The sequence below is a fragment of the Pseudophryne corroboree genome, chromosome 1 (assembly GCF_028390025.1).
Source record: "Pseudophryne corroboree isolate aPseCor3 chromosome 1, aPseCor3.hap2, whole genome shotgun sequence".
In the NCBI taxonomy this organism is placed as follows: Eukaryota; Metazoa; Chordata; class Amphibia; order Anura; family Myobatrachidae; genus Pseudophryne; species Pseudophryne corroboree.
Window position 1 is genome coordinate 717333694 of NC_086444.1, and position 12944 is coordinate 717346637.

A 12944-nucleotide genomic window follows, 5' to 3' on the forward strand; every position below is an offset into this window, starting at 1 on the left:
CATATTGATAACATGAACCTCTTCTGGCAGGCTTCCAAACCGGTCATTAGAGGTCAAGTGATCTCATATGTAGCCGCCAGAAAGAGACAACTAAGGGAGAGAATGGCTAAAGCTTCTCTCCAGGTTACTTCCATTTATTAACTATTGGCCGATCCATCGGAATCCAATAGAACACGATATAAAGATGCTAAATTAGTCTACGACACACTATGCACGGAGCAGGCCAAAATGTTCCTTTCCTTCCAGTCCAACAAATATTTCCGTTGGGGTAATCGCCCTGGAAAATTATTGGCAAATATGGTGAAGGCTCATGCAACCCCCAAACATATCTCCACTATTCGAGACGCCCTCGCTTCACCAGCGCTAACACAGGAGGCACTTTGAGATTTTATACACGGCCCCTCTGGACCAACCAGAACTTGGCTCAGAGTTTTTAACAAAAGCCGACCTTCCCACATTATCAGAAGAAGACAAAGAACTCCTCACTACTCCCATTACTGCAGAGGAATTGGAAGCAATTATTAAATCCCTACCCAATGGGAAATCTCCCGGCCCAGACGGACTGTCTGCAGCCTATTACAAACTACTCTTACCACATATTAGCGAGCATCTTTTAATTTTATATAATTCAATTCTAACAGGACACCCGGCTCCTCATAACTTCAACACAGCACGAGTCATAGTCCTCCCCAAACCCAATAAAGACCACACCCTGGTCTCGTCCTACCGACCAATCTCACTATTGAATCAAGATTTTAAAATATTCACGAAGATATTGGCTTCCGACTCCAGTTGGTCCTACCTACATTACTTCATCCCGCCCAAACAGGGTTCCTACGTAACAGACACTCTGTGCATAATGTTCGCTCTCTCCTAGCGGCCATGACCAAAACTCATGACTCGTTGGAGACGGGGAACATTGTTCTAAGTTGTGATGCAGACAAGGCATTTGACAGAGTCTCTTGGGCCCACATTGACAGAATACTCAGATTCCAAAATTTTGGCCTAGACTTTCTTCAGGTATTTCATACCCTTTATCGTACCCCCCAAGCCTTCTTAACAATTAATGGTCATAACTAGACTCTTTTCCTTACACCGTGGCACAAGACAAGGATGCCCTCTATCTCCTCTACTGTTTAACTTAGCCTTAGACCCGCTTCTTCGCCACTTTATAAAGGAAACGAAATGGCAGGGTATAAAACTGTCAGACCGAGAACTTAAATTCTCAGCATTTGCAGATGACATCCTATTGTACTTTAGCAACCCCAAAGAGGCCATCCCACATTTACTAGACATATTAAAATCCTTTGAACAAGTTTCTGGGTTTAAAATCAACTACTCTAAAACAGAGGCTTTGGCCTTCTTCCCTTCAGCCAAAATGGGTTGGGACACCACCTTCCCATTTCAATGGGCCCCAAATAACCGCATTACCTATCTAGGTATTGTGTTTTCTAGTCATCCATCTGAATTGTACCCCCTCAACTAATCACCATTACTCACTAAAACATATGCTGACTTCGCTAGGTGGGCCCACCTCCCCCTTACATATACGGGCAGAAGTCATTTGTATAAAATGATTAGCTTCTCACGTTTCTTATATGTGCTTCAGATGCTCCCGCTGATTCCACCCAAGGACACATTCACTCAATTGGATAAAGCATTATCCACATTTATTTGGGCGGGAAAACGCCCTAGATTTTCATTGTTTAAATTGCGCCAACCTCGGTCCCTTGGTGGATTAAATTTACCATGTCTGTATACTTATGCTCTAGCAGCTAATTATAGGATTGCGGTGGACTGGATCAGCGGACAAAGCATATATGCAAACACATATCTAGAACAATCCTTCACACCTTCTTGGAACCTGATAACCCTGTTACATACAACCCCCAACTCCATGCCAAATAGAGCAAAAAACAATTTACTTATATCCTCCACTTGCACAGCATGGCGATCAGTCCGCTCACGACTTGGAATATCACGATACAAATCACTGTTCCTACCTCTCTGGGGTAATCCAGACTTTCAACCCCACACAACCTCACATATATTTCATACCTGGCACAATGGAGGCCTGAAATATATCCACCAATTTTTGAATGCCGAATCACTGACTCTACTAACACACTCGCAGGTCATAGCGCGTTTCCCACATTTACAGATACCACTGTTCCCATTCCTTCAAGCCTGCAGTTACGTACAGAGGACCCTGTCCTTGATACCGCAACATGATAAATCTCACAATATGGATAAAACACTACGCCTGTCCGTGAATAACACCTTTTCCACAGCCTTTATATATTCACACTCTCGCACCTTACTAAACATAGACACAGGCTCAGTGGGACTTATGAAATGGAGAATGGAGTTCCCGGATCTCTCCTTAAAAGTGATACTAGAGGCCAACACTTATCTAGACAAAACACTGGGTTCCATTTCATACTCCGAAATGCACCAGAAAATCCTACATAGAGCATACGTTACCCCAAAGTTACGACACCTCATGGGAGCTGCCCCCTCATCCCACTGTTTTAAATGTGCTGCTCTGGATGCAGACCTGGTTCACTGCCTGTGGTTTTGCCCCAAGGTGTAGACACTATGGCAAGCACTCCAATCATACATTACAATAGATCTGCAAATACAATTTGGCATTACTAAGGCATGGGCATTTTGGGGCATATATCCGAAATCAATGCCTACCAGACTAACTAAGGGACAACGTATCCTATTGATTAAATTATCAGCGGCCACAAAGAAGACAATCCTTTCACAATGGATCTCCACCGACCCAATACCCATTACACTGGTACACCCTAGGATCTCACACCTCTTCCACCTTGACTGGACAAATACCACTTTGCAGAAGGAAAAGCTAACAGCACAGTACTTTAATACCTGGTTACCCTATGTTCTGACCCTCTCCCCAATTACCAAAGAAGCACTAAGGAAATGTTTTAAAGATACCAAATGGTATCTTTTAGAATCACTCGACTCCACACCCCCCTTCTGAGTACACCGCTTCTTAATGTTCAACAGGCCCAATCGTGGTTACTCCCTACTATCAACTTGTACATGTTCAGCTCCTTGAGTACAAAGTTTCTCTAACGTCCTAAGTGGATGCTGGGGACTCCGTAAGGACCATGGGGAACAGCGGCTCCGCAGGAGACTGGGCACATCTAAAGAAAGCTTTAGGACTATCTGGTGTGCACTGGCTCCTCCCCCCATGACCCTCCTCCAAGCCTCAGTTAGATCTCTGTGCCCGAACGAGAAGGGTGCACACTAGGGGCTCTCCTGAGCTTCTTAGTAAAAGTTTTAGTTTAGGTTTTTTATTTTCAGTGAGACCTGCTGGCAACAGGCTCACTGCATCGAGGGACTAAGGGGAGAAGAAGCGAACTCACCTGCGTGCAGAGTGGATTGGGCTTCTTAGGCTACTGGACATTAGCTCCAGAGGGACGATCACAGGCCCAGCTTGGATGGGTCCCAGAGCCGCGCCGCCGGCCCCCTTACAGAGCCAGAAGGCAGAAGAGGTCCGGAAAATCGGCGGCAGAAGACGTCCTGTCTTCAACAAGGTAGCGCACAGCACTGCAGCTGTGCGCCATTGCTCTCAGCACACTTCACACTTCGGTCACTGAGGGTGCAGGGCGCTGGGGGGGGGCGCCCTGAGATGCAATAAAAACACCTTGGATGGCAAAAAATGCATCACATATAGCTCCTGGGCTATATGGATGCATTTAACCCCTGCCAGAATACATAGAAAAACGGGAGATAAGGCCGCCGATAAGGGGGCGGAGCCTATCTCCTCAGCACACTGGCGCCATTTTCCCTCACAGCTCCGTTGGAGGGAAGCTCCCTGGCTCTCCCCTGCAGTCACTACACTACAGAAAGGGTTAAAAAAGAGAGGGGGGCACTAATTAGGCGCAGTATTAACTATACAGCAGCTATAAGGGGAAAAACACTTATATAAGGTTATCCCTGTGTATATATATATATATATATATAGCGCTCTGGTGTGTGCTGGCAAACTCTCCCTCTGTCTCCCCAAAGGGCTAGTGGGGTCCTGTCCTCTATCAGAGCATTCCCTGTGTGTGTGCTGTATGTCGGTACTTTTGTGTCGACATGTATGAGGAGAAAAATTATGTGGAGACGGAGCAGATTGCCTGTAATAGTGATGTCACCCCCTAGGGGGTCGACACCTGAGTGGATGAACTGTTGGAAGGAATTACGTGACAGTGTCAGCTCTGTATAAAAGACAGTGGTTGACATGAGACAGCCGGCTACTCAGCTTGTGCCTGTCCAGACGTCTCATAGGCCGTCAGGGGCTCTAAAGCGCCCGTTACCTCAGATGGCAGATATAGACGCCGACACGGATACTGACTCCAGTGTCGACGGTGAAGAGACGAATGTGACTTCCAGTAGGGCCACACGTTACATGATTGAGGCAATGAAAAATGTTTTACACATTTCTGATAATACGAGTACCACCAAAAAAGGGGTATTATGTTCGGTGAGGAAAAACTACCTGTAGTTTTCCTGAATCTGAGAAATTAAATGAGGTGTGTGATGATGCGTGGGTTTCCCCCGATAACAACTGATAATTTCTAAAATGTTATTGGCATTATATCCTTTCCCGCCAGAGGTTAGGGTGCGTTGGGAAACACCCCCTAGGGTGGATAAAGCGCTCACACGCTTGTAAGGGCTCTACCTTCGCCTGAGATGGCCGCCCTTAAGGATCCTGCTGATAGAAAGCAGGAGGGTATCCTAAAAGGTATTTACACACATACTGGTGTTATACTGCGACCAGCAATCGCCTCAGCCTGGATGTGCAGTGCTGGGTTGGCGTGGTCGGATTCCCTGACTGAAAATATTGATAACCTAGATAAGGACAGTATATTTTTGCCTATAGAGCATTTAAAGATGCATTTCTATATATGCGTGATGCACAGCGGAATATTTGCCGACTGGCATCAAGTCTAAGCGCGTTGTCCATTTCTACCAGTAGAGGGTTATGGACACGTCAGTGGTCAGGTGATGCGTATTCCAAACGGCATTTGGAAGTATTGCTTTATTAAGGGGAGGAGTTATTTGGGGTCGGTCTTTCAGACCTGGTGGCCACGGCAACAGCTGGGAATTCCACGTTTGTACCCCAGGTCGCCTCTCAACATGAGAAGACGCCGTATTATCAGGCGCAGTCTTTTCGTGGACAAGCGGGCAAAAGGTTCCTCATTTCTGTCCCGTGACAGAGGGAGAGGAAAAAGGCTGCAGAAATCAGCCAGTTCCCAGGAACAGAAACCCTCTCCCGCCTCTGCCAAGCCCTCAGTATACGCTGGGGCTTTACAAGCAGAATCAGGCACGGTGGGGGGCCCGTCTCAATTAATTTCAGCGCGCAGTGGGCTCACTCGCAAGTAGACCCCTGGATCCTTCAGGTGATATCTCAGGGGTACAAATTAGAATTTGAGACGTCTCCCCCTCGCCGTTTCCTAAAGTCGGCTTTACCGATGTCTCCTTCTGACAGGGAGACAGTTTTGGAAGCCATTCACAAGCTGTATTCCCAGCAGGTGATAATCAAGATACCCCTCTTGCAACAGGGAACGGGGTATTATTCCACACTGTTGTGGTATCGAAGCCGGACGGCTCGGTGAGACCGATTCTAAATCTAAAATCTTTGAACACTTACATGCAGAGGTTCAAATTCAAGATTGAGTCACTCAGAGCAGTGATTGCGAACCTGGAAGAAGGGGACTACATGATGTCTCGGGACATCAAGGATGCTTACCTTCATGTCAAAATTTACCCTTCTCACCAAGGGTACCTCAGGTTTATGGTACAGAACTGTCACTATCAGTTCAGACGCTGCCGTATCCACGGCACCCCGGGTCTTTACCAAGGTAATGGACGAAATTATGATATTCCTTCGAAGGAAGTGAATTTTAGTTATCCCTTACTTGGACAATTCCCTGATAAGGGTAAGATCCAGGGAACAGTTGGAGGTCGGTGTAGCACTATCTCAGGTAGTGTTGCGTCAACACGATTGGATTCTCAATATTCCAAAATCGCACCTGGTTCCGACGACGTGTCTTCTGTTCCTAGGGATGATCCTGGACACAGTCCAGAAAAAGGTGTTTCTCCCGGAGGAGAAAGCCAGGGAGTTATCCGAGCTAGTCAGGAACCTCCTAAAACCGAGCCAAGTCTCAGTGCATCAATGCACAAGGGTTCTGGGTAAAATGGTGGCTTCCTACGAAGCAATCCCATTCGGCAGATTCCACGCAAGAACTTTCCAGTGGGACCTGCTGGACAAATGGTCCGGGTCGCATCTTCAGATGCATCAGCGGATAACCCTGTCACCAAGGACAAGGGTGTCCCTCCTGTGGTGGTTGCAGAGTGCTCATCTTCTAGAGGGCCGCAGATTAGGCATTCAGGACTGGGTCCTGGTGACCACGGATGCCAGCCTGCGAGGCTGGGGAGCAGTCACACAGGGAAGGAATATCCAGGGCTTATGGTCAAGCCTGGAGACATCACTTCACATAAATATCCTGAAGCTAAGGGACATTTACAATGCTCTAAGCTTAGCAAGACCTCTGCTTCAAGGTCAGCCGGTGTTGATCCAGTCGGACAACATCACGGCAGTCACCCACGTAAACAGACAGGGTGGCACAAGAAGCAGGAGGGCAATGACAGAAGCTGCAAGGATTCTTCGCTGGGCGGAAAATCATGTGATAGCACTGTCAGCAGTATTCATTCCGGGAGTGGACAACTGGGAAGCAGACTTCCTCAGCACGACCTCCACCCGGGAGAGTGGGGACTTCACCCAGAAGTCTTCCACATGATTAAAAACTCGACAGGTATTGCGCCAGGTCCAGGGACCCTCAGGCAATAAGCTGTAGACGCTCTGGTAACACCGTGGGTGTACCAGTCAGGGTATGTGTTCCCTCCTCTGCCTCTCATACCCAAGGTACTGAGATTGATAAGATGGAGAGGAGTAAGCACTATATTCGTGGTTCCGGATTGGCCAAGAAGGACTTGGTAACCGGAACTTCAAGAGATGCTCACGGAGGATCCGTGGCCTCTACCTCTAAGAAGGGACCTGCTCCAGCAAGGACCCTGTCTGTTCCAAGACTTACCGCGGCTGCGTTTGACGGCATGGCGGTTGAACGCCGGATCCTAAGGAAAAAAGGCATTCCGGATGCAGTCATCCCTATCCTGATCAAAGCCAGGAAGGATGTAACCGCAAAAACATTATCACCGCAATTGGCGAAAATATGTTGCGTGGTGCGAGGCCAGTAAGGCCCGACGGAGGAAATTCAACTGGGTCGATTCCTACATTTCCTGCAAACAGGAGTGTCTATGGGTCTGAAATTGGGGTCCATTAAGGTTCAAATTTCGGCCCTGTCAATTTTCTTCCAAAAAGAACTAGCTTCAGTCCCTGAAGTTCAGACGTTTGTAAAAGGGGTACTGCATATACAGCCTCCTTTTGTGCCTCCAGTGGCATTTTGGGATCTCAATGTAGTTTTGGGTTCCAAAAGTCACATTGGTTTGAACCACTTAAATCTGTGGAGTTAAAATATCTCACATGAAAAGTGGTCATGCTGTTGGCCCTGGCCTGGGCCAGGCGCGTGTCAGAATTGGCGGCTTTATCCTGAAAAAGCCCTTATCTGATTTTCCATTCGGACAGGGCGGAATTGAGGACTCGTCCTCAGTTTCTCCCCAAGGTGGTTTCAGCGTTTCACCTGAACCAACCTATTTGTGGTGCCTGCGTCTACTAGGGACTTGGAGGCCTCCAAGTTGCTAGACGTTGTCAGTGCCCTGAAAATATATGTTTCCAGGACGGCTGGAGTCAGGAAATCTGACTCGCTGTTTATCCTGTATGCACCCAACAAGCTGGGTGCTCCTGCTTCTAAGCGGACTATTGCTCGTTGGATTTGTAGTACATTTCAGCTTGCACATTCTGTGGCAGGCCTGCCACAGCCAAAAATCTGTAAATGCCCACTCCACAAGGAAGGTGGGCTCATCTTGGGCGGCTGCCAGAGGGGTCTCGGCTTTACAACTTTGCCGAGCAGCTACTTGGTCAGGAGCAAATACGTTTGTAAAATTCTACAAAATTGATATCCTGGCTGAGGAGGACCTGGAGTTCTCTCATTTGGTGCTGCAGAGTCATCCGCACTCTCCCGCCCGTTTGGGAGCTTTGGTATAATCCCCATGGTCCTTACGGTGTCCCCAGCATCCACTTAGGACGTTAGAGAAAATAAGAATTTACTTACAGATAATTCTATTTCTCATAGTCCGTAGTGGATGCTGGGCGCCCATCCCAAGTGCGGATTGTCTGCAATACTTGTACATAGTTATTGTTACAAAAATCGGGTTATTATTGTTGTGAGCCATCTTTCAGAGGCTCCTCTGTTATCATGCTGTTAACTGGGTTCAGATCACAGGTTATACGGTGTGATTGGTGTGGCTGGTATGAGTCTTACCCGGGATTCAAAATCCTTCCTTATTGTGTACGCTCGTCCGGGCACAGTGTCCTAACTGAGGCTTGGAGGAGGGTCATGGGGGGAGGAGCCAGTGCACACCAGATAGTCCTAAAGCTTTCTTTAGATGTGCCCAGTCTCCTGCGGAGCCGCTGTTCCCCATATGGTCCTTACGGAGTCCCCAGCATCCACTACGGACTATGAGAAATAGAATTATCGGTAAGTAAATTCTTATTTTTACTTCACTAGGGGTATACATGGGGTGCTGCTACGGTACTGGTAAAATACCACTTATTATTACTATAACGAGACGATATATCCCTAGATATTCTTATGTATAACGTATTTTTCTTATTATGTATGTTATTGTTACTCACCTGTCAATAAAATATATTTAAAAAAAAAAGAAATGTGATTGATGAAGTTTGTTCAATCTGATCACCTTAAACTAAAAAAAAAAAAACAACACCACTTTTTAATGCTCAGTTTGGGTGCAATTACATTGTCCTATTTAAAAATCTGATATCCTTAAGATGGGTACACACCTGCACATAAACTCTGCAGATTAAATATATGCTCTGATTAGACAAAGCAATTACCTGACCAAGTGTACCCTGACCACACTGAGCTATTTTAGTCAGTGAGCTTAATTCAAATGTGGTAGGTAACTAGTAGCGAGAGCAATCAGGCGGTCACAATGCTGACGACGGAATACCGGCGCCAAAGGCTTTTCTGGTGGCCAGGATCCCGTTGTTGGGATCATGACAGCTGGGATCCCGGCCGCGGTAATAGGTATGTACACCCTAGCAGCGATGCACTAATATGACAATGCAGCAGGAGACTTCTGTTATAGGTAGACAATTCGTGATGCATCCTTGGACGTAGCATAGGATCACATCGACATCATTGGCCAGCTGTGTGACCCAACCGATGCAATTCCTACAAAGAGGTCAGGATATCTCTATTGGAAAGTACCAAACATTGGTGCGTTGTGCCTCAGATCCATCAGGATCTGAATTAGGCCCTGTGTGTATTTTTTTTTTTTTTTTTTTCAGTGGAACTAGGTCAGAAATCTGAATTATTTATTTTTTTAAGCTGACGGTAAATCCAGATAGTTGCAGGTGCGTTTGATGCCGTTTTTCAACTAACACTCCTGTAAAGCATACATCAGGGCCGAAACTAGGATTGCTCTCACTCGGGGCAAGACAGTAAATTTGCGCGCCCCCCCAAAAAAAAAAAAAGAAAAAGAAAAGAAATAAAAATAATAAATTTAAAATAAAATAAATAACCATAAATAAAATAAGAAATTTAAATAAAAGAAGATAATTATAATTAAAATACTATATATATATATATATATATATATATATATATATATATATATATATATATATACATATATATATATATATATAATCCCACACGCTACACCACAGAGGAGCTAGTTATACACGTTACACCACAGTACAGCCACTTATAAATGTTACACCACAGTACAACAGCTTATGCATGTTACACCGCAGAGGAGACACTTATGCACAGAGGAGCCGTGTATACACATTACATAGATTGTATAGGGGGCACACTGACACACATATGGTGCAGGTCCCAGGGGAACACTGACACCCACACACAGACCAGGAGCACACTGAGACAAAAACAGATTGTATATGAACACATTGACGCACACACACACACACACACACACACACACACACACACACTGTATAGGGACCAGATGCACACTGACACACACACAGACACACTGTATAGGGACCAGATGCCCACACACACGCTGTATAGGGACCAGATGCACACACACACACACACACACACACACACACACACACACACACACACACACACTGTAGAGGGGGAGCTGTCTGCAAGGCAGAGTAACCTACCTCGTAAATCCCCTCTCTCTGTCACAGGTCGGCTCTAGTTCCCCCTCGTTCAGAGTCCACGCTACTGCACTGTGTGCCTCCCCCTGTTCCCAGGCATGGGGGAGGGCTGTGTGCACTGCTCAGGGCTGCCGGAGACTGCTGTGACAGTTCCCCTGTCAGAGGAGCCTGCAGTGCTGCAGCATGAGTGACAGTGACTCATTCACTGTCACTGACTGCAGCCAGCGTGTCCTCATCAGTCCCGCGCGCAAGGGTTCAGCCGTTGCCATACTCGTTTCCGTCCTCTCTCTCCTCCCTCGATGCGTGATGCGTGTGACAGCATCGCGCACGGTGCCCTCATAATTTTGGCTGCGGAAACAGCCTCCCTAGCGCCACCTCGTTCCAGCGCCCGGGGCGCGTGACTCCCTAACCCCCCCCCCCCCCCCCTTAGTTACGGCCCAGCATACATACTCACTATACAAATATCGGGCTGTTCATTCAAACTTCAGTTTATCTGGCCAGTAACTGTATAGTCTATATATAGTTTTACTGTTCTCTCAGTAATAGATTCCTAATGTTATTTCCTAGTTTGGCTTAACCTCTAAACATTAAAATGTATTTAGAATCTAATAATGTAATCTGAATATAATTGGTTTATAAGTGTACACTATATTTCCATCTCTCTAGCATATCTCCAGATTCGGCTTTGTCGTCCAGACAAAAGAAGAGCAAAAAGCGTTTTGTAGAGGTGAAGTCGTTCAGTCTTGATGAACCTCTACAAGGTGATGGCAGAGAGAAAACGGGGAGAGCTGGAAGCTTGGTCAGGTGAGAGCGAGTGGTTCTATAGCACAAAAGGAGTAGAAAATACACATCTGTCAGTGCATTATTTTTTTTTTTTTTTTTAATGCTTGAATCACTTTCTGTTTCTTATTCTAACACATATTGTATATCTGAGAACTATATTCATTTATGATAATGGTGAAATAGTATGTGGCACTACAAGCTCCAGTTCAGAGTGTCCAGCAAGAGGCTCCCTAAGTGTATTGTCATATGAAGAGTTCATTTTGAGCCTTTGGTGTTCTCAGCTCATTCAGAAATTCAAGGGAGTTAATGCACAACAATAATATCAGATAATCCATAATATGTATGTATGTTTGTTTGTTTTTCAAATATGTTACATAGAAACATAGAATTTGACGGCAGATAAGAACCACTTGGCCCATCTAGTCTGCCCCTTTTTTTATTTTATCCTTTAGGCAATCTCAACCCTTTTTTAACCTTAATTCTTTGTAAGGATATTCATATGCCTGTCCCAAGCATGTTTAAATTGCCCTACAGTCTTAGCCTCTACCACCTCTGATGGGAGGCTATTCCACTTATCCACTACCCTTTCTGTGAATTTTTCCTTCAATTTCCCCTGAACCTCCCCCCCCCCTCCAGTCTCAATGTATGCCCTCGAGTTCTAATACTTATTTTCCTTTGAAGAATGTTTCCCTACTGAACTTTAAGACCCTTGATATATTTGAAAGTTTCTATCATGTCCCCCCTTTCCCTTCTCTCCTCTAAACTATACATGTTAAGATCTTTTAGCCTTTCCGGGTAAGTTTTGTGATGTAGGCCATGCACCATTTTAGTTGCCCTTCTTTGTACACTCTCTAATGTATTTATATCCTTCTGTTTATTTAGAATTATCACACATGTATGACAACATATGAATGATGAAAAATGCAGGAAATCGCAAAATACTTCTGTTCCAATACAGTCCACAATATACAATAATAGTACAAAGAACAGTTCAACATAGAGAGGAATGAGCCTGAACAAATGCTATACGCCCAATGAGAAATAAAACAAGGAACAATAAAGGACTGGCTAAAATGGTGGCGAGCCCTGCGTGAGGACTTCTGTGTTATACCACGTAGTGAGCCTAACTTCTTTGCATATATGGTCCCTAGTGGGTAACGGTAGGGTAGCAATGTAAGGCAGCCAAATTGCAAAAAAGGTAAAGGAGTGAGATTCTGCATCTAGAGAGCACTCTACCCAGTCCATTTGGTAAAGGTACGACAATCTAGGAAGCATAAGAGAGATAGGCACCGGGTCTTTGTATACCCATTGAGACAATATAGTCTTATAAGCTTTGAAGATACCAGCTCCTAATAATTGCATCAGCTTCCCCACCTTGGAAAGCAGGATTATATAGAAGAGGTTGGAATAAGGAGTTCGCTGCTGAAAGTCCCATACGTTTCCATAGCAGAGTCCATGCTCTGCATGGGTAATATAATAGTGGATTCGAACGCAAGGAAGCCGATGTAGATGGATCAGGGAAGTGCAAGATAGAAGATAAAGTACCATGCGGCAACATGGAATGTTCCAGTGCCGTATTAACATAATTGTTGGATCCCCCACCCAGTCAATAGCGTACCTATAATTGGCTGCTAAAGAATAATCCTCTGGACAGGGCAAATTTACGCCCCCTAATGAAGTTGGCGGTTTTAATTTGAACAGGGCTATACGTGGGCGTTTATTCTCCCAAATAATGTTTGTAAGGGCTTTATTAATCACATGTATATCACGTTTAGTCAATAAAAATGGAAGCATTTGA

At 45.5% G+C, this 12944-nt stretch overlaps 1 protein-coding gene across 4 annotated transcripts in view; it reads left to right on the forward strand.

Moving 5' to 3' along the window:
- Nucleotides 1-12944, forward strand: part of LOC134909004 (GRAM domain-containing protein 2B-like) — a 265256-nt gene that overhangs the window by 87831 nt on the left and 164481 nt on the right. For all 4 annotated transcript variants that reach the window (XM_063915384.1, XM_063915356.1, XM_063915376.1 and 1 more), the window contains exon 2: nucleotides 11030-11167. In XM_063915384.1, coding sequence (XP_063771454.1) covers nucleotides 11030-11167 — 138 coding nt within the window. The remainder of the gene's footprint in view (nucleotides 1-11029; nucleotides 11168-12944) is intronic.